The sequence below is a fragment of the Lithohypha guttulata genome, assembly GCF_036872675.1.
Source record: "Lithohypha guttulata strain CCFEE 5908 chromosome Unknown scaffold_1, whole genome shotgun sequence".
Lineage (NCBI taxonomy): Eukaryota > Fungi > Ascomycota > Eurotiomycetes > Chaetothyriales > Trichomeriaceae > Lithohypha > Lithohypha guttulata.
The window spans coordinates 5,145,038-5,164,471 of record NW_027042750.1 but is presented as its reverse complement, the minus strand read 5'-3'; the positions used below and the strand labels follow the sequence as shown (position 1 = coordinate 5,164,471).

General features: G+C 49.1%; 6 protein-coding genes across 6 annotated transcripts; 4 read left to right on the top strand and 2 right to left on the bottom strand.

The window, feature by feature from the left end:
- Positions 1 to 80: 80 nt before the first annotated feature.
- On the bottom strand, positions 81 to 1,479 carry LTR64_001888 (uncharacterized protein; the record flags this gene model as incomplete). Its single annotated transcript, XM_064896265.1, has 2 exons — positions 81 to 130; positions 234 to 1,479. 2 exons carry the CDS (start codon positions 1,477 to 1,479, stop codon positions 81 to 83), a joined length of 1,296 nt encoding a protein of 431 aa, XP_064758952.1.
- A 1,795-nt stretch (positions 1,480 to 3,274) lies between these two features.
- NIP1 (Translation initiation factor 3 subunit c) lies at positions 3,275 to 5,898 on the top strand (the record flags this gene model as incomplete). Its single annotated transcript, XM_064896264.1, has 2 exons — positions 3,275 to 3,617; positions 3,668 to 5,898. 2 exons carry the CDS (start codon positions 3,275 to 3,277, stop codon positions 5,896 to 5,898), a joined length of 2,574 nt encoding a protein of 857 aa, XP_064758951.1.
- Positions 5,899 to 7,881: 1,983 nt separating this feature from the next.
- Positions 7,882 to 10,544, top strand: LTR64_001886 (uncharacterized protein; the record flags this gene model as incomplete). The annotated part of the gene is made up of 2 exons (XM_064896263.1): positions 7,882 to 7,956; positions 7,995 to 10,544. 2 exons carry the CDS (start codon positions 7,882 to 7,884, stop codon positions 10,542 to 10,544), a joined length of 2,625 nt encoding a protein of 874 aa, XP_064758950.1.
- Positions 10,545 to 11,009: 465 nt separating this feature from the next.
- LTR64_001885 (uncharacterized protein) lies at positions 11,010 to 12,971 on the top strand (the record flags this gene model as incomplete). The annotated part of the gene is made up of 1 exon (XM_064896262.1): positions 11,010 to 12,971. The coding sequence occupies one exon, from the start codon at positions 11,010 to 11,012 to the stop codon at positions 12,969 to 12,971; it is 1,962 nt and encodes a 653-aa protein (XP_064758949.1).
- Positions 12,972 to 13,548: 577 nt separating this feature from the next.
- LTR64_001884 (uncharacterized protein) lies at positions 13,549 to 14,119 on the top strand (the record flags this gene model as incomplete). The annotated part of the gene is made up of 2 exons (XM_064896261.1): positions 13,549 to 13,701; positions 13,754 to 14,119. 2 exons carry the CDS (start codon positions 13,549 to 13,551, stop codon positions 14,117 to 14,119), a joined length of 519 nt encoding a protein of 172 aa, XP_064758948.1.
- Positions 14,120 to 16,412: 2,293 nt separating this feature from the next.
- Positions 16,413 to 19,050, bottom strand: YAK1 (dual specificity protein kinase yak1; the record flags this gene model as incomplete). The annotated part of the gene is made up of 2 exons (XM_064896260.1): positions 16,413 to 17,149; positions 17,196 to 19,050. 2 exons carry the CDS (start codon positions 19,048 to 19,050, stop codon positions 16,413 to 16,415), a joined length of 2,592 nt encoding a protein of 863 aa, XP_064758947.1.
- Between the last annotated feature and the right edge of the window lie 384 nt (positions 19,051 to 19,434).

The following is a 19,434-nucleotide window of genomic DNA, read 5'->3' as shown; positions in this document are numbered from 1 at the left end:
TCCCAGTAAATCCACCAGAGAATCCCAAATCGCAACCAACAATCACACGAGTCGCTACGCAGCAGGAAAACAACATCAAGTCAATCGTCTTCACTGTCCTCCGACTCCAGCTCCCTCCAAAGGACGAAATCTATCACAATGTTCGTTAGTCATCTTGACACCAAATTGAGCAGCTGCGGCCAGTGTTATTCAGGTGCTAGGGGCTCTGAGGAAGCGGTATAGGCAAAACATACCAAATCGACCATCGACCTGGACCTTCATCGCTTCGACAATCAGTCTCTGCTCCTCTTCACTCAGCGCAAAGTCTTGATCGACTGCCATCAACGACAACTGAAACCCCTGCTGTTTGTCCTTGTCAAGACGAGAGATGAAGTCAAGTATCGAATCTGTATCGAATTGTGTAAGAGCAAAGAGTGTAAGATTTTTGAGACTTCGGAGGTTAGCAAGCAGGGGTAATATGTCAGACGAGAGCTCTTGTCCACTTGTCCAAAATTCTTCAAGCAAGGGCAGATTCAATACCAAGTTGGAGATGTGTGTCATGTCGAATTCATCCGACACTTGGCGGAGGTTGAGCTCTCTGAGGTTGCCCAGCTGGCAGATCGAGGAAACCATGATTTCAAGATCGTGAGAGTGCGTGTCTTCTCCATTCCCACTCAGATATAGCTCTTCCAAGTGTTTCTGGTCAGCTAAGGCTGTATGGAAGGAGGCAGAACTAGCATTTCTGACAGTGTAACCCTCGAGGCACAATTTGGACCATCTCACTTCTGGCGCAACAGCAACCGCTGCTAATATAGCTGGACCATCAAAGAACCTTTTGAGGGTTATATCCTTAAGCTTAATGCATGAACTGAGCCAGCTAATTACTTCCAGGAAGACATCGTTATGAAGTTCTTCGAGTCTGACTGTGCCTCTGCCATCTTCCAGCGATAGCACCTCAAGATTTGTACATCCTTTCAGGCCATTCAGGTTCTCCATAGCTTCTCTACTGAGGTTATTCAACATCAGCTCCTTCAAAGTGGTGTGTCTATCAAGTGCTTCGAAAGACAGTCGTCCAAGGTTGTTGTGACTGATGACTCGCAGGTACAAGATTGTGTCCGCGTTGAGTTGATCAAGAAATTTAGCCACCACTTCGTCGGCATCTGGGTCCAGAAACTCATACACTCTCAGATCATTGAAGTGTTCGCAGTGGTCAGCCACAGCCTTGCCAGCATCGTTATTGAGCGCGTCTCCCCTCCACAACACCATTCTCTTCAGTCGTGGTGTTTGGGATATCCATCTCGTCAGAAATCCAGGTCTAAGATGGCCGGACATCTCTTCTAGCAGAGTCGCCTTCGGTATGACAGTTTCGCCTATGTCGTTGATCGTCGCGACCACATCCACAGTCTCATACTTGCCTTCTTTCTTGGTATGAGCGAGCTTCGTAAGGGGCCGAGCATAGAACTGCCTCTTTGCGGATCGGAAGCGCGGACTTTCCAACATATCTGTTAAGTTCCTAAAGTCCAGTATTCGTGAGTAACGACAGTAGGGTTTGTAGGTGGTCGATGGCTCTAGGCTTGAGGCAATAAGAGACCGCCACAGAGACGTCCATCTTAGAAAGTAGTGCTGACTGTCCTCCCCTGTTCCATCCCTTGACCTAATATCATCCTCTGTAAAATTGAAAGCTGGCGAAAGCTCATGGTATTGGTATATTGTCCGTAAAGCAGGATCTGCCAGTGTCCTTGCGCTAAGTGCGCAATTGAAGAGTGTATTGAAATCGCGTTCGCGGCCTAACTCTTGACAAATGATGCTGAGTATTTCCTCGGGTAAAATAGTTGCCATTTGGGCAGTTGCAACGTCTGTCAGTCACAGGTTCTCGCCGAGAACGGCTCCGGCTATCCTACTCGTCAAAGATTATGTGTTCTTTGGTCTTGAGCCATCTGGAGTGCTTCCACGCGTTGTATTGTCGACGCGAATACTGCTTGAAGCCGCGGAGCGGAACCTGGGTAAAGTCAAAAATGTAGCCGCTGGAACCCTTCGCTTTACCATGCTTCTCGGTTGTTTTCAATACGGATGCGTCGTGATCATTCGTGAACACGATAAAAATGCTCTACATAAGGGTAGTGCTCACTACACGATCGTAACTCAAGCTGCAATGTTTGCACGGGAGTTTGCGAGGCCCTCAGAGGCGGAAACGGGATCAAATGCCCATATCTGAAAGTTTTAGGTCATGCAGGTATCGGGTACTCGCGTAGAAGAGGAAGCCCTGACCTCAACGACAAGCTTCCTCAATCGTCGAGACCTTCTTCGGACACCTGCGCTTCTGCTTCTAGATCAAGAGCTCATGCTCAATCTGGAAAACAGTTAGATCTGGCAGATTCAGACCCGGTGTGACGCATAAGGGTTGATGTTCGCTTGAGCTAACAAGGTACTGCTTACTGCTAGAATTTCATGGTTAGCGGTGAACAACAACTGGACAAGACATATAGTGAACTACGCTGGTCAAAATGTCAACTAAAATCTCTTTCATGATGTTCAGGGAAGGTGTGCAGTGCTACACTATACGATCCGCATTTTGGCCAGTTCATCTAATTTTCGGTCGGCTTTGACCAGCCGACTTACAACAGCGCAGAGCTCACGTTGTGTAAGGGAAGTGGACAGCGCAAGATGCTGAGCTCGATGTCCTCCAGCAGAGAAGCTGATTTGGTAGGATTAGAAGTGCGTTAGGCCTCACGGCTCTCAGCGAACCCGACTCTTCAGGTTGAATTCTCTCAGATGACGCCAGATTTGCAGCTCAGGATAAGAGCTCGTTCTCTAAGTAAAGGACAACCCAGGAGGCGAGAGAGCTGCTAAGCGAGTCCATGACCTGAATGTCTCCTTTGCAGTATAGCCTCTTCAAGGACGAATCGTTTTTGACCAACAAATAATAGGCAGAAGTAGATCTTTCGACATCAACTCTCCAGGCTAACGAACCCAGGTATAACGTCTTACAGGTTAACCACACCCTGTAGAACATTTTGCATATAGTTCACTGGTAAGTAGTGTCTTGTTTCCTGTACAGTGAGCAGATAACTTCAAGAAAAGCACGTTTGGCAGTCAATATTTCACCGTACTTCCCGTGGAAAATAGCCGTCTATAGATACGTATCATTTCCCAGAACCGGCAAACAAAATTCTGTGCGCAAGACGGCACTTAATTAGTCTTGGCGTATCTGCGAAGAGTCACGACTTTGCCTTGTTGAAATGTACAGTTTTTCGCGCTTTACCTTTCTGCATAGACAATCACCTAAATCACCACAATGTCACGATTCTTCCATGGAGGTGATAGCGACAGTGACTCTAGCTCTTCTGACGAGGAGGAGCTCTACGAGAAAGAAGAGGAAGAGTCCGATTCCGAGGAGTCTGAGGAGGAAGAAGAGGAGGACGAGGACGAAGATGATTCTTCCGACGAAAGTGTCAAAGGCACCGGCGCGAGCCGATTCTTGAGAGCTGGTGCTGACGATGACTCGGATGAGAGTGACGAAGACGAAGGAGAACGGAAGGTCAGATCTGCTAAAGACAAGCGATTGGACGAAGTTCAACAGACCATCAGCAAGATCGAGAATGCTCAGAAGAACCAGGATTGGTCCTTGATCAGTGCAGGTATGTGCCTTAAAGAAGAGAAAATAAAATCCTGTCACTGACAATACCAGAATTCGACAACCTTAACCGTCAAGTACAGAAGGTCATTCAGAGTGGTGGCACACCTAAAATCTATATCAAGATCATCGCCGACCTCGAAGATTTGGTGAACGAGACCAACGAGAAGCAGAAGGCCAGCGGCAAGAAGATGAATGCAAACACAGCCCGTGGTTTCAATGCTATGAAGCAGAAGATCAAGAAGAATAACAAAGAATTCATCACAGAGGTCGACAACTATCGCAAAGACAAAGATGCCTTCATGGAGTCTGAGGACGAGGAAGAGCTGCCAAAAGCCAAGCCGGCTCGACGTGAGCGAGCACTGGGTACTGAGATTGACGAGCAGCTGGACGACGAAGGATGGGCCTCAGTCGGACGAGGCGGTAGGGCTCTTGTCTACACCCCCGAAAGTATTCTGAAGCATCTTCGAACCATCGTCGAATCTCGTGGCCGAAAGAACACCGACCGACAAGAACAGATACGGATCATGGAAAAGCTGCTCGAAGTGGCAAACACACCTTACCAGAGAGTTCGAGTATTGTTGACGATTGTCTCCACAAGATTCGATGTCACAGCATCATCAGTACAAAATTACATGTCACAAGAACAATGGAAATCCGCACAGAGAGAGTTCACCCTCCTCTTAGAAGAACTTGACAAGAACCCGTCATTGGTAGTGGTTGAAGGCGCGGAAGAGTGGGAAGACGATGAGAAACAGCCGCCTACTGATAATCTGTTGAAAGTGCCTGGCAGCGTGGTGTCTCTGCTGGAGAGATTGGACGATGAATTGACTCGATCATTACAACAGACCGACCCACACACAGCCGAGTACATTGAGAGATTGAGCGACGAGCAACCTCTGTATGACAATATCGTTCGAGCCTCGATATACTACGAGACGATCGGCAAGAATCCAGAGGTGGGCAAACAAACAGATAACATCAACAGAATCGTTATCCGCCGGATTGAACACATCTACTTCAAGCCATTAGCTGTCGTCAAAATACTCGAAGAGAAGCTGTGGGCTGCTTTACCTTCTAGACTCAACTCAGATCTTACACCCAGAGGCAAGTATACTGAAGTGGACGAACTTGTACAAGCATTATGCAATCACCTTTTCGAAAACAGTGAAGGCATTATTCGTGCACGAGCTATGCTCTGTCAGATATATTTCCTAGCTCTACAAGACAGCTACTACAGAGCTCGAGATCTCATGCTCATGAGTCACTTGACCGAGAATATCGCTAGTTTCGATGTTAGCACTCAGATCCTCTTCAATCGCACACTTGTTCAGATCGGCCTTTGCGCCTTCAGAGCGGGTCTCTGCTATGAGGCTCAAGGAGTACTCCAAGAAATTTGCGGTTCTGGTCGTCAGAAGGAATTACTTGCTCAGGGAGTGATGATGCAGAGATACTCAACAGTTACACCTGAACAGGAACGATTGGAGCGGCAACGACAGCTACCATTCCATATGCACATCAACCTGGAACTTCTGGAGTGCATATATCTGACGTGCAGCATGCTTCTCGAAATTCCTCTACTCGCTCAGACTGGATCCTCACCTGACGTGCGGAAGCGTATCATCTCGAAAACTTTCAGACGAATGCTCGAATACGCCGAGCGACAGGTCTTCCAAGGTCCACCTGAGAATACGCGAGACCATGTAATGCAGGCTGCCAAGGCACTTGCACAAGGTGAATGGAAGAAATGTCAGGAGCTGATCAACAAGATCCAAATCTGGGATCTGCTTGGTAACGACAAAGATAAGATTAAGAGCATGCTTTCGGAGCAGGTACAGGAGGAAGGTCTTCGGACGTACTTGTTCACTTATGCTCCCTACTACGATACATTGTCAATAAGCACGGTGAGTGGTATGTTCGAGCTTGATGACAAGAAGATTGCTGCGATCGTGTCGAAGATGATCTCGCACGAGGAGCTGGCTGCAGCTCTTGACCAAGTGAACGACGCAATTGTTTTCCGTAAAGGCGTTGAGCTCTCACGGTTACAGAGCCAGATCTTGTCCTTGTCAGAGAAGGCTATGGGCATACTGGAATCGAATGAGAAAGTGCTGGAGACACGAACAGCAGGTACAAGCAATGCATTCCAGCGAGATCAGGGTCAACGCGGTGGACGAGGTGGGCGAGGGGGTGCACGCGGCAATCTGCAGGGTCTGGCGAGGACTGGACAAGGTCGCCGTGGCGGAGGCTTTACTGGAGGTGTGCTTGGTGGTGCGATTCGGACATAAGCAGGATCTGCATGCGCGTCTACTGTAGCATGAATCACCCCTGTTTTATTCTCGGAAAAGCGGCTTCAGCTTTGTTATGAAGCACGTTGTTCTCTGAATTATATGTCGTTGTGCAGTCAAAATCCAGCCCCGGTAGTGGACCGAGGTGGAGAATGAAAGCTGGTTCGATGGCAGCGACTGTAACTGCTTGTTAGCTGAAATATTATGCAAAGCATAAATTCCACGTTCTACAGTATTGCGCACAATCTGTCAAAAGTAGCACTAACCAGACACGATCCGCTTGCCACGTTCTCGAACTTCTTGTGCAATTATGAATCAGCGGACGCTCTTTAGCTCGCTGAAAGTAGCTGACGCGTGTTATGATGGAGCGTTTTGCCAACGGTATATGTGCCGCAGAACATCAGGCGTACTCGGCAAGGTCTTGGTATCGTCTGGCCATGAAGCACGAAGGATCACTTCGTTTTCGACTTGCAGATAGTGGCACTAAAGCGGAGTTTCGGTCCAATCTTTACAGGACAGTACCTGAGTACCTTATTCTTCGTTGGATTTGTCGGTGGCAGGACTTCAGATTCACATAACCCGATTGTACTTCAGTGGTTAAACTTGGCCATTAAGTATAGACAGACATCTACCAAGCTGTTTGCCGTGTAAGCCGATAGGATCACATTGACTTCCTGGACTAAACTGAGCTTCTTGAAAAGAGGCGAAACCAAACACCTTTGACCCCATACCCCAGTTTCGTGGGACGAACTAGCAAGAGGCTCGAGTCATCGAGGACGAGTCAAGACAGGATTGAATCGAGTCAGCGGACCAATTTTATGTAGCACCTCCCGCGGCTGACAGAAGCTTTTTTCAAGATACTAATTGTTCGTACCCCGCCAAATATGACTAGCAAGCTGGCGAGAAGCCCGATGCTGGGCAAGCTATGTGTGCGGAATTTGTTCTATGGATATATGTACCACAGTACCAAGCAGCTTGCTCGTGGTGTGCGAAATACTCTTATATAAGACCTTCGCCTGAACTATACGGTTACGTGGTTGCTAGCACTCTCTACCTCAAGTGTAGGTGACATTCAAAGTTTTTAAATAACACTTTGATGTCGTCAGGCCCCGATTGCCCGGGGAGGGGGTGCACAACCAGCCAGCATCTTCGAGAGGACGACAGGCACAATCATCAGCTGCACGTCAAAGTCTGGCTGCAGCATCTCCATCTTCTTTCGAGTTCGAGACAAAAACACTATTCCTGTATAGCATTAGTTTCAGTGACTAGTCATTCCTCGCCTGTGCTTTCAACCCCACAGCTGAGCTTGGAGTGGAGATTTCTCCATACCTAATTCTTCGTTTGAAACTGTACTCGTGTGCAAGCAACATTCGATCCTTCTCCATCTTGTGTGAGCCGCCGTCGTGCTTTTCCTTTCTTGTCTGGAACTCGTCTTCCTTAGTGGCTCATGCAGCACTTCGAGATCAGAGTCCAAACCCCACTAGAGCGACTCGTCGACCACGATTTGCTTGCTGCATATCCCAGCACCTTGTGGTCGGGAGTTACTGACATCTCCACCAGGTTTGGGATTGGTAACTCTTCGTGGTGTCCACTCCGATGTAGGCCGATAAACTCGAAGCCATCTCTGTTCAACTCGAGACGCCTTCTCTTGGATTGGTGAACACAGAATGAATAGGTTCTTCATTATAGCTTTGTCCTCACTGTCTTCCGTTCTCGACGTCAGTGCTAGAAGTTCCTAATCCATGTACTATACTCTTCCCACACTTCGACGGGGTCTCACACTTATCTAGAGGCCTGGCAATACTCCAACGTTACAGGCAATACTGCTAAGCATAACTACTGCTAATATGGCGCAGTCTGTACAAACAGGAGCGACCAAGAGGAAGTCGGCCACAGCAGGATTGCCTTCCATAAGTACGCGCCCAGTGAAGAGGCGAGCTTCGAAAGCCTGCCAGTGCTGTCGCTCAAGAAAAGTCCGATGCGATGTCGTTGAAAGTGGTATACCATGTACCAATTGCAGATTGGACGAAGTCGAGTGCTGCGTTACAGAAGGAAAACGTAGGAAGAAGTCGTGCTTAGAAACAGATATCTTACAGCATTCTCCAGCTGAGTCCATCGAGGACCGAGAAGACCTTCCTCAATTTCCTATATTCGACGATATTGATGGCTTGCAAGAACTGTCTATGCCTCTCAACACCTCGAGCTCTAGTACACGAGACATCAATCCTCTCGAGCAGGAGCTTAGTCAACACAAACCACATATGCTATGTAAGTTGATTCGAATGGGGTTCGTGCGGATGCTGACTTTGCAACAAGATCAACAGCAGGCACATCGTCTGACGCCCGAAGAACGCACCCGTCGGCTCTCAATCCTTAGTACTAGAGGCATCCCGATGCAGCAACCAGCCATGCTTACCTCACCCTTCTTCCCTTCCTTCAAGCTCCAAGACGGAGTCCACTTTCCAAAATATATTCCAGCAATTCCTCCTCGCATTCTGTCAGAAGACATTGATTACCTGAGAAAGAAGGGAGCCTTTTTGATTCCAGAGACAGGTCTCAGGAATGAACTCCTGCGCTGCTATGTGCAATATGTACATCCATATCTTCCTGTGCTGGACCTGAGCGAATTTCTGACCACGGTGGACCAAGATGATTGTTCAGCTACGATCAGCCTGTTGCTGTTTCAGGCCGTTATGTTTGCTGCTACGGCATATATTGATTTACGATATCTGACAGCGCAAGGATACGACAGCAGGAAGGCAGCCCGCAAGGCCTTTTTCCAGCGAGTCAAGCTGTTATACGATTTCGACTACGAGATTGACCGAGTGACGGTCGTGCAGTCTGTATTGCTCATGACATATTGGTATGAAAGCCCAGATGACCCGAAGGACGTCTGGCATTGGTTGGGCGTGGCGATCTCTCTCGCTCGAACGATTGGCATCAACTGCGATACTTCGAGTACGCCTTTGTCTCTAGAGAAACAGAAATTGTGGAAAAGGATTTGGTGGTCTTGCTATATGCGAGATCGTTTGGTCGCGATCGGCATGCGTCGCCCAATCCGCATCAAAGATGACGAGGCCAATGTGCCTATGCTCGAGATTTCAGACTTCGAGACAAATACCCTACCACCTGAGCTGAATCGTATGATTGGTGGTTGCTCTGTGATGAGGGACGCCGCCAAGCGCGAAATGCTGGCCCAGATGTGCATTGCCATGGTCAAATGCTGCCAATGTATTACAAAAGTCCTCTCTGTGCAATACTCGATGCTCGGTCATCGATTAGGAGCGACCCAAGAGACCACTATGCGCCTTGTGCCTAAGAAGTCGGCAGCAAATCCTTTAGAAGTCTTTGAATGTGATCGCGATATCGAGGAATGGTACGAGAGTCTACCGATAGAATTGCGGTACTTCAAGAGTACACTTCCTCGAGAACAAAACGTTCGCAACGACGGCGAAGTCATAAATTTGCACAGAGCACTTCTGACTGGCGTCTACCTGACAACAACTAGCGCACTTCATCGACCGCAAATGATGCCAGCTATGCCGAACCTAGTAATCGAACCTGAGCTGAAAGAGCTTTCGCAGCGGCGTGTCCGTGAAGCAGCATGTGCCATCACAGATGTTTTCCAGGATTTGTATTCTCGAGACCTGATCCGCTATCTACCAAATACCGGCGTGACAATCCTGCTACCGGCGATCATTGTACACTTACTCGACATCAAGTCGCCGGATTCTGCAACTCGTCAACTCAGCGTTCGACGCTTTCAGTTCTGCATGCAGGCGCTCCAGAAATTACGGGAAATGTATGCCTCTGCTGATTTCGCCTTCTCCTTTCTTGATGCAGCTGTACGCAATGCAGATGTCCCTGTTGGGCCAGCGCAGGAGTCGAAGCAGAACTTCAGAGACAACCAGCAGCTCCGCAGCATGTCGATGAGCAGTTGTACGAAGCCAGGACGGTCGTTCACTGCGACTTTGACACCTCCACCTGAACTACCGACGATGCAGCAAATCAGAGCGAGAGCTTCAACCTCACCGTCAAGGTCGTCAGGCATGTTTGGTATTAACCCGCAAGCCATGTCGCTGTCTAGATCTCCAGGGACTGATTTCACAGCGTTGACACCACCCAGCTCGGATAAGATGGTGCACATGAATGAGTCGGCAACAACTGGAGGTGCGGCGGTAAGCCTGCTAGACTTTAATCATATGCATCACAGTCCACCTAACAGTGTCCACGACGAACACATGGGAATCTCAAATGGCGGCTACATCGAGGCGGACAAGCTGGAGGAATTAGAAAACTCTTTTCAACACGTTATCGACGAAGTTAGAATGGAAAACGATTTTGATCAGCTAATCAACCTAGAAGGAGGATCTGGCGGAGTCGACCATCTATTTACAGACAGCCTGAACGAGTCAGATGATAGTACCAGTATCTGGGCCGGGTTGACCATGTCAATGAACGAGCCTAAAGCATCGAAGTTAGCCAAGGACCTTCCACAACAGCGAAAGCTCGAGGAAACATCTCTGAACCTCGAAAGCGTGGTGCAAGCGGCGCAGGACCTGGCAGGGAAGAGCTCAAGGCAAGAGCTTTGCGAAAAGCCAGTCTTTCTCGAGACCATGGAAGAGGCCATTGGAGTGGTTGGCTGAGGTATGGTAGATAAAAAGCATGCGTCAGAAGTGGCATACGTCCACACTTGGAAAAAGCTAAAAGTCCGGCGTATCTTGTGATTCAATACTATGAGTTAGCGACATTGTTCTATTTCAAATGTATCTGCGTGCTGCGAGTGCCGTTTCTCATGGCCACAATGCTATAGACAAAGAAAGGTCACGCTGTGAAGGTGTGGAAAGTTGAACAGGGAGTCCTACGTCATCGCATTCTGGGGAGGACTCCAGCTCAAACACGCCAGTGGCTTGAGTGCTCCGCGCTCAGCATTTGGAGGAAGGCACGACTGCACGCTCCGACACACTACCTTTCGAGTATGAACGACCTGCACTTCTATTCCATGATCCAGAAACCTCGTACTGTCACTTCTTCGTCCACAGCCGTACAAGACTTCTAGTGAAAACCCCAATGTCGCGGCGTAGTCGTAGGTGCAGGCGCGCTGGACCGACATGACCAGCAATGGTAATGGCAACTCGTCATTCTATTCAAACGCGAACAGCAGTACTTCGACTCTGCGACCTCGGAACACGCTGAACAGGCTGATTTCTTACGAGGATGGTTCATCGCAACACGATGCCATAGGAACAACCACGTCGACCTCAAGTACACCCCTTCGTTTTGACTCACGGAGTACATCTCCCTCCACCTCGACGCAAGTATGCGATAAGACGAAACCTCAAAACCTTCAGTCATATGCGACGAGCCACAGCCGTAACACTTCAGAGAATAGGGATCGACGTGCTCCTAATGGCATCTGGGAGTCTTGGTCCTCGATTCAAGGCCTCGCGTCAGGACTGTTGGGAAGTGCTGGTGCTGCCCAACCTGCGCGTAGAGGAAGTGGTGTGGACAAGCAAAGGGTCGGGCGTATGGTACAGGACAAGAATTACGGATTAAAGCAAGCACAAGCCAAGTGGGGACCGGACGTCGATACTACAGCGAAACCTACATTCATTGAACAACGTCAGGCGTTGCTACAAGCAAAGCGACGAGAAACAGTACTGTTGCAGAGCAATGAGGCAAGTGTTGGAAAAGATTCACTTGGCAGATACAAGCGGAAAGACTCGGACGCGAGCATCAATCGGTCGCCAATCGACAACCAGAATGATGGCTATGTGCTAGTGTACAGACACAAGGTGCGGCCACAGGATACTATGGCTGGAGTTGTGATCAAATATAGTTGCCAGCCCGAGGCGTTCAGGAAAGTGAACAGGTTCTGGCCTAACGATAACATTCAGCGCAAGGAGTATGTGATGTTACCCCTTGACGCATGTTCGATAAGAGGTAGAAAGACGGAAAGTCCATACGTGGCAGATTTGCTTCAAGAGGGTAACAAAAACATCAAGTCACCATTCAGCACGATTGATGGTTCCGTTACTACCCCTCCTATTACATCTAGCAGTGCCGCAGGTGCCACGGAGCCGTTCCCTTTGACCACGACAATACCATTGAATTCGAATTCAGATTCAGACTCAGAATTCAAACACGACTCTTGGGTAGTATTGCCCTCCGATCCTCAACCGATCGAAGTCCTACGCATATCGAAACGTGCATTGGGCTACTTTCCACTGCTCCGCAGGAAGTCGCAGTCGTATTCAACACCAGCAGGCTCCTCCGTATCAACACCGAAATCGTCGTTCGACATGTTGAGACATCCTCCTACACATGCGGCACAACAAGCACAACTTAACCAGCAGTTACAAAGCTTAAGCCTAAAGAGCAGTCCAGTCCGACACCCTTCGGTCCCACATTATCTGACTACTTCTTCGCGTACACGATCCTCGAGTACAGTCTCAACCTCAAATGGAACGGCATCCGGTCAGAACACGTTTCTATCTGCTTTACAAGGTCCAGGTGGTGTTGGTACTCTCCGAGGTAATCGCGCTGAAAGAGCGAAACCGGGACCCGCAGATGATCCTTTGAACAAGAAATTCGCACAATATGCACCCGACCTTCTTCCACCAGACCACCCAGATTATCAGCCGCCAGTATCGAATCTGAGTCTCAAATTGCCACACTCGAGACGACCAAGCAATTCGATTCGCGGAACACCACGCGCAAGTATAGACAGTATTCGGAGCACACGCTCAAACAGCTCGACCATGCCCGCTGCTATCGCCGGCTGGGTTGGCAAAGTTGCATCAAGCCCAATGCGAAAGAAAACAGATATGAATAGTATGCATAGAGGCGAAAGAGCGGACTTAACCCTCAGTCTGAACGTGCTTGGGGCATCACCAGGTGATCCGATTGAGCTTGCTGATACACCCGATGAGGTGAGTAGGCAGCTACATGATGCTGTTGACAAGATGGATGACAGAACGCCGATTGCCACACCTACGATTGAAGAGGAAGATGTATTGAACGAGAGATTTCCAATTCGAGGAAGAGTAAGAAGGGCTTATGAGGCGGAGTGAGCAAGAGCAGCATATATCACCAATAAACACAAGCATGGCTGAGCATTTGCGAGCCCGCATTGAGCCGACCGAGAAAGAGAGAGAGAGACACTACTGATATCATGGCTGGCAGTATATGCAGGCAGCATTGAGCACTTTCAATCAGGCTGACGGGCTGCGCAACGAGTTCTCAACCTTTCGGATCCAGAAAGTCGAAGTGATGCACACTACTGTGCTTGCCTCGCTAATGTTGAGTTGTGATTCGGTGGCCGGACTCCAAATTTCAGTGTTGTCGCTAGGCGCGCCAATCATGCACAGACACCCTATCACGGGCTTTTGGTAGGCCACCACTGACTACGCCACATTGACGACAGGTACTGGTGTCGTCTTTACGCAGCCGACTTCTTGGTCTCTCGGAAAAGGATTAGACGCAGTCATCGCTACGACAGCTAGGCACCAAAAGCCTCCAATGTATCTCATGTGATGGATCAGCCTCAGCTTTTTCGCAACACACCTTCAGCAACAAACTTCAAGGTCGATACAGCTGATAGCGTTGTTTGAAGCATTATTGTGGACGAACCAACACCTGTACGCAAGCATGTCGAAGTATTGTTCTCCGGACCCAACAGCCTTTTCGTTCGCTCCGACCCTAAACGATAGTAATGACACCCCAGGCGATTGGTATTGCTGGCTTCTCGACGAAGCATGTAACGCTTCCTTCGACAGTGATTCCGATATTGGGGGTCCTGGCGTATGTGTAAACCGACTCAGGGGGCACAGCCCAATATACTAATGCTAGATAGATTTTCGGATCTTATATCGCTTTTGCCGTCATCACCCTACTCTTAGCAATTGTGAAGTTTTTGACTTTACCAGAAAGCATTGACAGAACGTTTCTCATCTGGATCCAAGGTGAAGACATCAAACCGCTTCGTGGCAGAGTCACGCCGCCATCACGTATTCACGACTCTGTACAAGGGATACTCGATTCGCTGTGTGATCTACAGATCCTGACTGGCATCGGAATCACGATAGCAGCACTATCTCAGCAAGCGACTATCACCTTCTACCACCAGAGGTTAGCTTACCAATATTGGTTCCTCACACACGCCTCGTTATTAGCCACGAACCCAAATGTCCGCTTCGCCACCAGGATCGAAAATCAGTGAGCGAAGACAACTGTTGCGACGATGGGCGACTCTGCTCACTGTCGCTCTATTCTGGCCACTAGCCTTTCTGGTCTATTACAGGGATCACCACGAATGGGACTGGCTTGAAAGTGGTCGACGCTATCGGTGTACATCTGGACTCGACCTTGACATATTCGTGTTAGTCACGCTGGCTCTGTACATTTTTCTGTTGTTTGCACAACTAGTCTATCCACGATCAAGCGATGCGCTAGATGTGGCTGTTTCGTGGTATGATGAAAAGGAGAAAGTTGTTATAAAGGCCTTGCACGATTGCCTCAGCCGTATGCGTCAGGAGGCAAATGCGCTTGTCACGAAGGCCGACATTCAATCCTTGCCCAAGCTTGTTGGCTCTTTCATCTTGACCGTCTCATGCGTGGTTATAATCCTCGTGAGCGTCGTCCTCAGACTCTTGTTCTCGCTTTGCGGGTTAGGTGTAAGTCATCCAATCTTCGAAGCCCTCGTCACCCTTGGCCTCTTCACTTGGAGTATCTTCAGTATTGTCGACATGAAAAGCAAAAACGAGCCATTGTTCGTCGATGCCGAAGGTGAATCAGGCTGGGGTTTTGGACAGGTCTTGCCTGTGGTATTGCTTTGCTCACTGCTTTTTATGGGAGTGGACTCGATTGATCAGGTCAGGGATAAAAGTAAAGGAGGAGCAAATAATGCGCTGACGAATATTGCCCTGACCCCGTAGTTACAGGTAAACGTGAATAGGGCGGCATTATCTTGCTGGAGGATCTACCTTCTATGTGTTTCACCTAATTCTCATTTCGACCTGTGCAAGCTCGGCAGGTCAAAGTGGTTAGAAACGAAGATCAATCATTCCTTCATTATTCCACGTCATCGTTCATGTGCTCAGGCTCGTTATACGCGTCTATGGTTCTCATAAACAGTTCTAGACGCGAGCCCTTTCCAGAAATGTTTGATTTCACTCCAAGTCGAGAATGCTTTGGGAGAGGCGGCGAACATGGCTGAATTGCGCGCGAGTTCTCTGGACCAGGCGAAGATGCTGCGATCTTCGGACATCTTCACCAATTCCTCCTGAAATCGTACAAAAACTCTCTGTCCTTCGCCGTATAGCATAGGCATGAGGACTTCGAACAGACCCAGCAAACAATAAGCCTGATCCTCTATACGGGTAGTCTGTCACATCGACGCCCAAGACATTTTCTGTGCTATGCTCCATTCATCAGGATTGAAGTTGGTTAGAGCCCTCGATGGAATTCCTGCACATTGCGAGATCTGCTCACGCATCTCTTTGTCGCCTTTTAAGGCTATATACGTCCAGTTCTTGTCGTAGAAGCGCACTTCCTCTGAAGCAAGCAGTTCTTGCAATGTCTATCCTCGTGTAAAGCAGAGACTTTGAGCAGCGCCTGCTGGTTCGCGACTTTCGACATCCGACAGGTGGGCGTAGTAGACTTTACTACCCTTGTACCAGTTGTACATGCTATCAACCGCCTCGAGAGCTCAGTGATCGCGCCTGCCTCTGAGCAATGTCATACAAATTTATACGCAGAGTGTCGTTTGAGCATAACAGTAGTGACACTGCAGGAACACGAAGAGACGCCTCAACGAAATATAGGTAGGTTCGATACATGCTTTTGCCTGTGACGCTGCGGTTGCAACTGCCGACCAGTTCGTTGAAACACTATCAGCTAAAATTGATTGGCCTGGGGTTTGGGATCGTTTGTTTAGAGGCAGCATAGCAGACAACGAGAGCACCACTGGGCAGCTCTGTTGATCTGTTGGGATCAAGGTATTCCATAGTTCGTCGCATCTCGTGAGGCGGTGGACTAGGTCATGATGCTTGAACAGAATATCTACAAATTCAATAGTGGTCCTTCATACTCCTCATTCGCGCCTCTTGCGACACATTTGTTCCAGCCCAGGCAGCTGAACGCAAGCGGCTTCCCTTCGTATGCCTATCTCTGTACCTTCAATTCCTAGGAGTCAGTGACGACCCACCCTTGTGCTGGTGGTGAATGCACAAGCCGATATGCTGCGTTAACGGGCTCAAAGCTGTCGAGACTGTCAGCTGGTCTATCGTGTTCTCTGCTGTTGCCGGCACGTAAGCCAGTCCAAATTGTCGTGAAAATCTCGCATTTTTGCCGGACACTTCCGGACTGCCTCGCTCGTGACTGCGACATTGTACACACCAAATTTCGATATTGACATGTGTACACAAGGATACAACTTCGGCCTCAGGACACAGTCTAACCTGACAAAATAAGTGCACAAGGTGGTATGACAAAAACATAGTGCTTGTTCGAAATCATTGCCATTGCTGCATTGCACCGTCTTCCAAGGTGCGAATGAAATCTCTGTTACGTTGGTTTCTGCTGTTTCTTCGACGATTCGAGGAGGGTGAGTCCATATACACATCAGCAGGTGGAGGATAATACGCTGGACTAGGCTGCAGGCGGATGGGCTGAGTAGGATCAAGATGACTCGCAACTCTTTGTATAGCAGGTGGAATTCCACCCTGCCCTTGATCCATAGTGGCAGCTCTCTGCCTACCAGCTCTTTGCGTGGCCTGCTGGTACAGGCTTTGCTGGACACCATACTGGTTGCCAGGTATCTGGCCTTGGGGGTATGGTGGATAGTTCGATGTCGGATAGGGTGGTGGTGCGCCCTGGGGAGTGCCACCATGCATATTGCCATAAGCTGGCGGTTGTGGTGGGTAGGCATTCTGTGAATATTGATTCATCTGCATGGCATAAGCAGATTGAGTCGCGGCGGCGGCGGCAGCCGCTTGTGCCTGCGCAGCTTGTGCGGCCTGAGCAGCCCTTTGTTTGCTCAGAGCTTCAGCTTGCTGTTGTTGCTGTACCCCAGGAGCTGGGGGTTTACCAGATGCATTCTTCAAGTTCATTGGTGGTACGAATGGTTGGGTAAACTTTTGCTGGGTGATAAAGGGATGTAATTTTGCTTGTTGTGGAGTCCATCTTTCGAGAGGATTAGTGGTTAGGAGTCCTCGTACGAAGTCGATAAAGGCTACGCGATTGTTCATTTCTGGAAATGTCAGCACTTTTCTTGTAAGCAGGACTGACAGACTTACCTCTTTCGACTTCCGCCTGTTTCATATTCTTGCGCGGCATGGAGTAACTCCTGATTATGTCAGGCAAAGTCGTGGCCTGAAAATACTTCTTGCTCGGCTGTTCCTTTACGTTATGTTCCCTCGAGTACTGCTCCATACTCTTCAGCCGATATCCTCTTCTTCCGAACTCATCAGTAGTTTTCTCGAAGAATTCGCCAGATTGCTTGCCCATCTCCAGCATCCAGGTAGGGGGTAGGCCAAGCATCTCGGTAATGCGCGACACCTGGTTGTATTCTGACGAGCCAGGGAACAAAGGCAGACCTAGGAACAGTTCGACCACAATGCATCCCAGTGACCACATATCGATGGCTGATGAGTACGGCAGACCTAAGAGGACTTCGGGCGATCGGTAAAACCGAGACTGTATGTATGTATACACTGTTTGCCTTTCATCGCAGGCAGAACCGAAATCGATAATCTTTATGATCGGACTTTCGAGATTTTTCAGCAGAATGTTTTCTGGTTTCAGGTCGCAGTGTATCAGGCGGGCTTTATTGAGCAGAGTCAAGCCATTGAGTAACTGCTGTGCAAACACTCTGACCAGAGTTGTACTTAACCCACGGAACTGGTTTTGTTTGATGAGCTCGTAAAGGTTAACGCTGAGGAGTTCAAAGACCAAGCATAGATGTTGCTTGTGGATGAATGTGTCCTTGAGCCGAAGCAGATGGTGGTCATCGTTTTTGTCCAATTTTTGATTCAGCAGATCCAGCACTGATACTTCCATCATACTTTGGTTGAAGTAGGCTGTCTTGTTCTTGATTACCTTCACCGCCACCACCTCTTGAGTTCTCAGATTCTGGCATTTGACGACCTGACCAAAGGTACCTTGACCAAGCACATCCAGGATCAGGTATCGGTTTTTATGACCAGCGTCTTCGCTTCCAAGGATATCATTGACGTAGAGAATGTAGTCACTATCTTCATTGTCATAGCCATCGTTCTTGACACCCTTACTTGGTTTAGTCAACACTCGTCGGGGGTTTCGTGATGATTCGTATTTGAAATTAGGGTTACATATGCGATAGGTCGCAGGTAGCTGCGTGGTCAGCGCTTCGAGTGGGCTCAGAAATCCACCTTCTGGATCAGCTCGTCGATACAGTGGCTGCTGGTTGATGCTGTGAGTGATCTCGCCCATACTTTGTACTTTTCTGAACCGTGGAACAGGGCCCAGACGTGGTTGGGAAGACTGAATCGAGCCTGGGGTGCGTACACCAGTAGCAGGTGACATTGTCTGGCTTGTGGACGGAGGCTGGAAATAAGAGTCTGGGCTCACATCGGATCGCTGTAGAGAGGGCAGGAATTGAGAATTGAAGCGAGTCGGGGTGGGAGGTTCAGCGAAGCGGTCGCCGCTGTATGCTCGAGTAGGCGATTGTCGCGACGAGGGGGATTGAATGCTGTAAGTGAAGGAGCTTGTTTGTTGCGACTTGGGGCTAGATATATGAGAAGCGGAAGAGGTGGAGATGTTCATAGGAGAATACCTTTGGGCTGCAGAACTCTCTTGCATGAACTGCTGCGACAGCCTATTGTGGTGTGAAGGTCGAGAGGGGTACTTGGAACGGTTATAAGGGTCTGCGTCCTCCATCTGCACATCCGTCTCTCCATTTCTCGCATATTCCTGCGGTGGGATTCCGGCGTTCGAGTTCATGGCTGCTAGATTCGTGGTCTGGGCAGCTCGCTGGTAAGGCTCGTATGAGAAGCCTTCCTGCAAGCTCGAGGCTTGGTAGGGAAGGTTGTTGCTGGCAGCCTCGAGGTTGCTAGCCTGCCTGAATTGTGCTTGATTCTCGGTAAGGTGAAGATTGTTCATGTTCACGTTCATAGTCGTAAAGGCCTTCGTTCGCTTGTGATTATACTTTCAGCAGGATCCGTCCCTTCTAGTTCGACGACCCAGGCTTGTGATCGCCAGGGCACAAGGGGTAGGAATGGAATCGAGGTAGTAGCGAGTTGCGCAAGCTGACAGTCAAAGGTGGACTGTGCGGCGGGATGAAACGAAATATGCATCTTCCATAATTCGAGATGCCTTTACTGTTGCATCTTGACAACGGTGGTAATCGCTGTGAGAACTGGTGTCTGCCGGCCAGACAAAAGGTTCGGCGGTAGGAATCGAAAGTTACAGGGTGCAGTGTAGCCAGTCGAAGGTTAGGCCGCGAGCGCTTGTCAGATCACAGGCACATTCAGCTGCTGCTATGCTGCCGTAATCGCA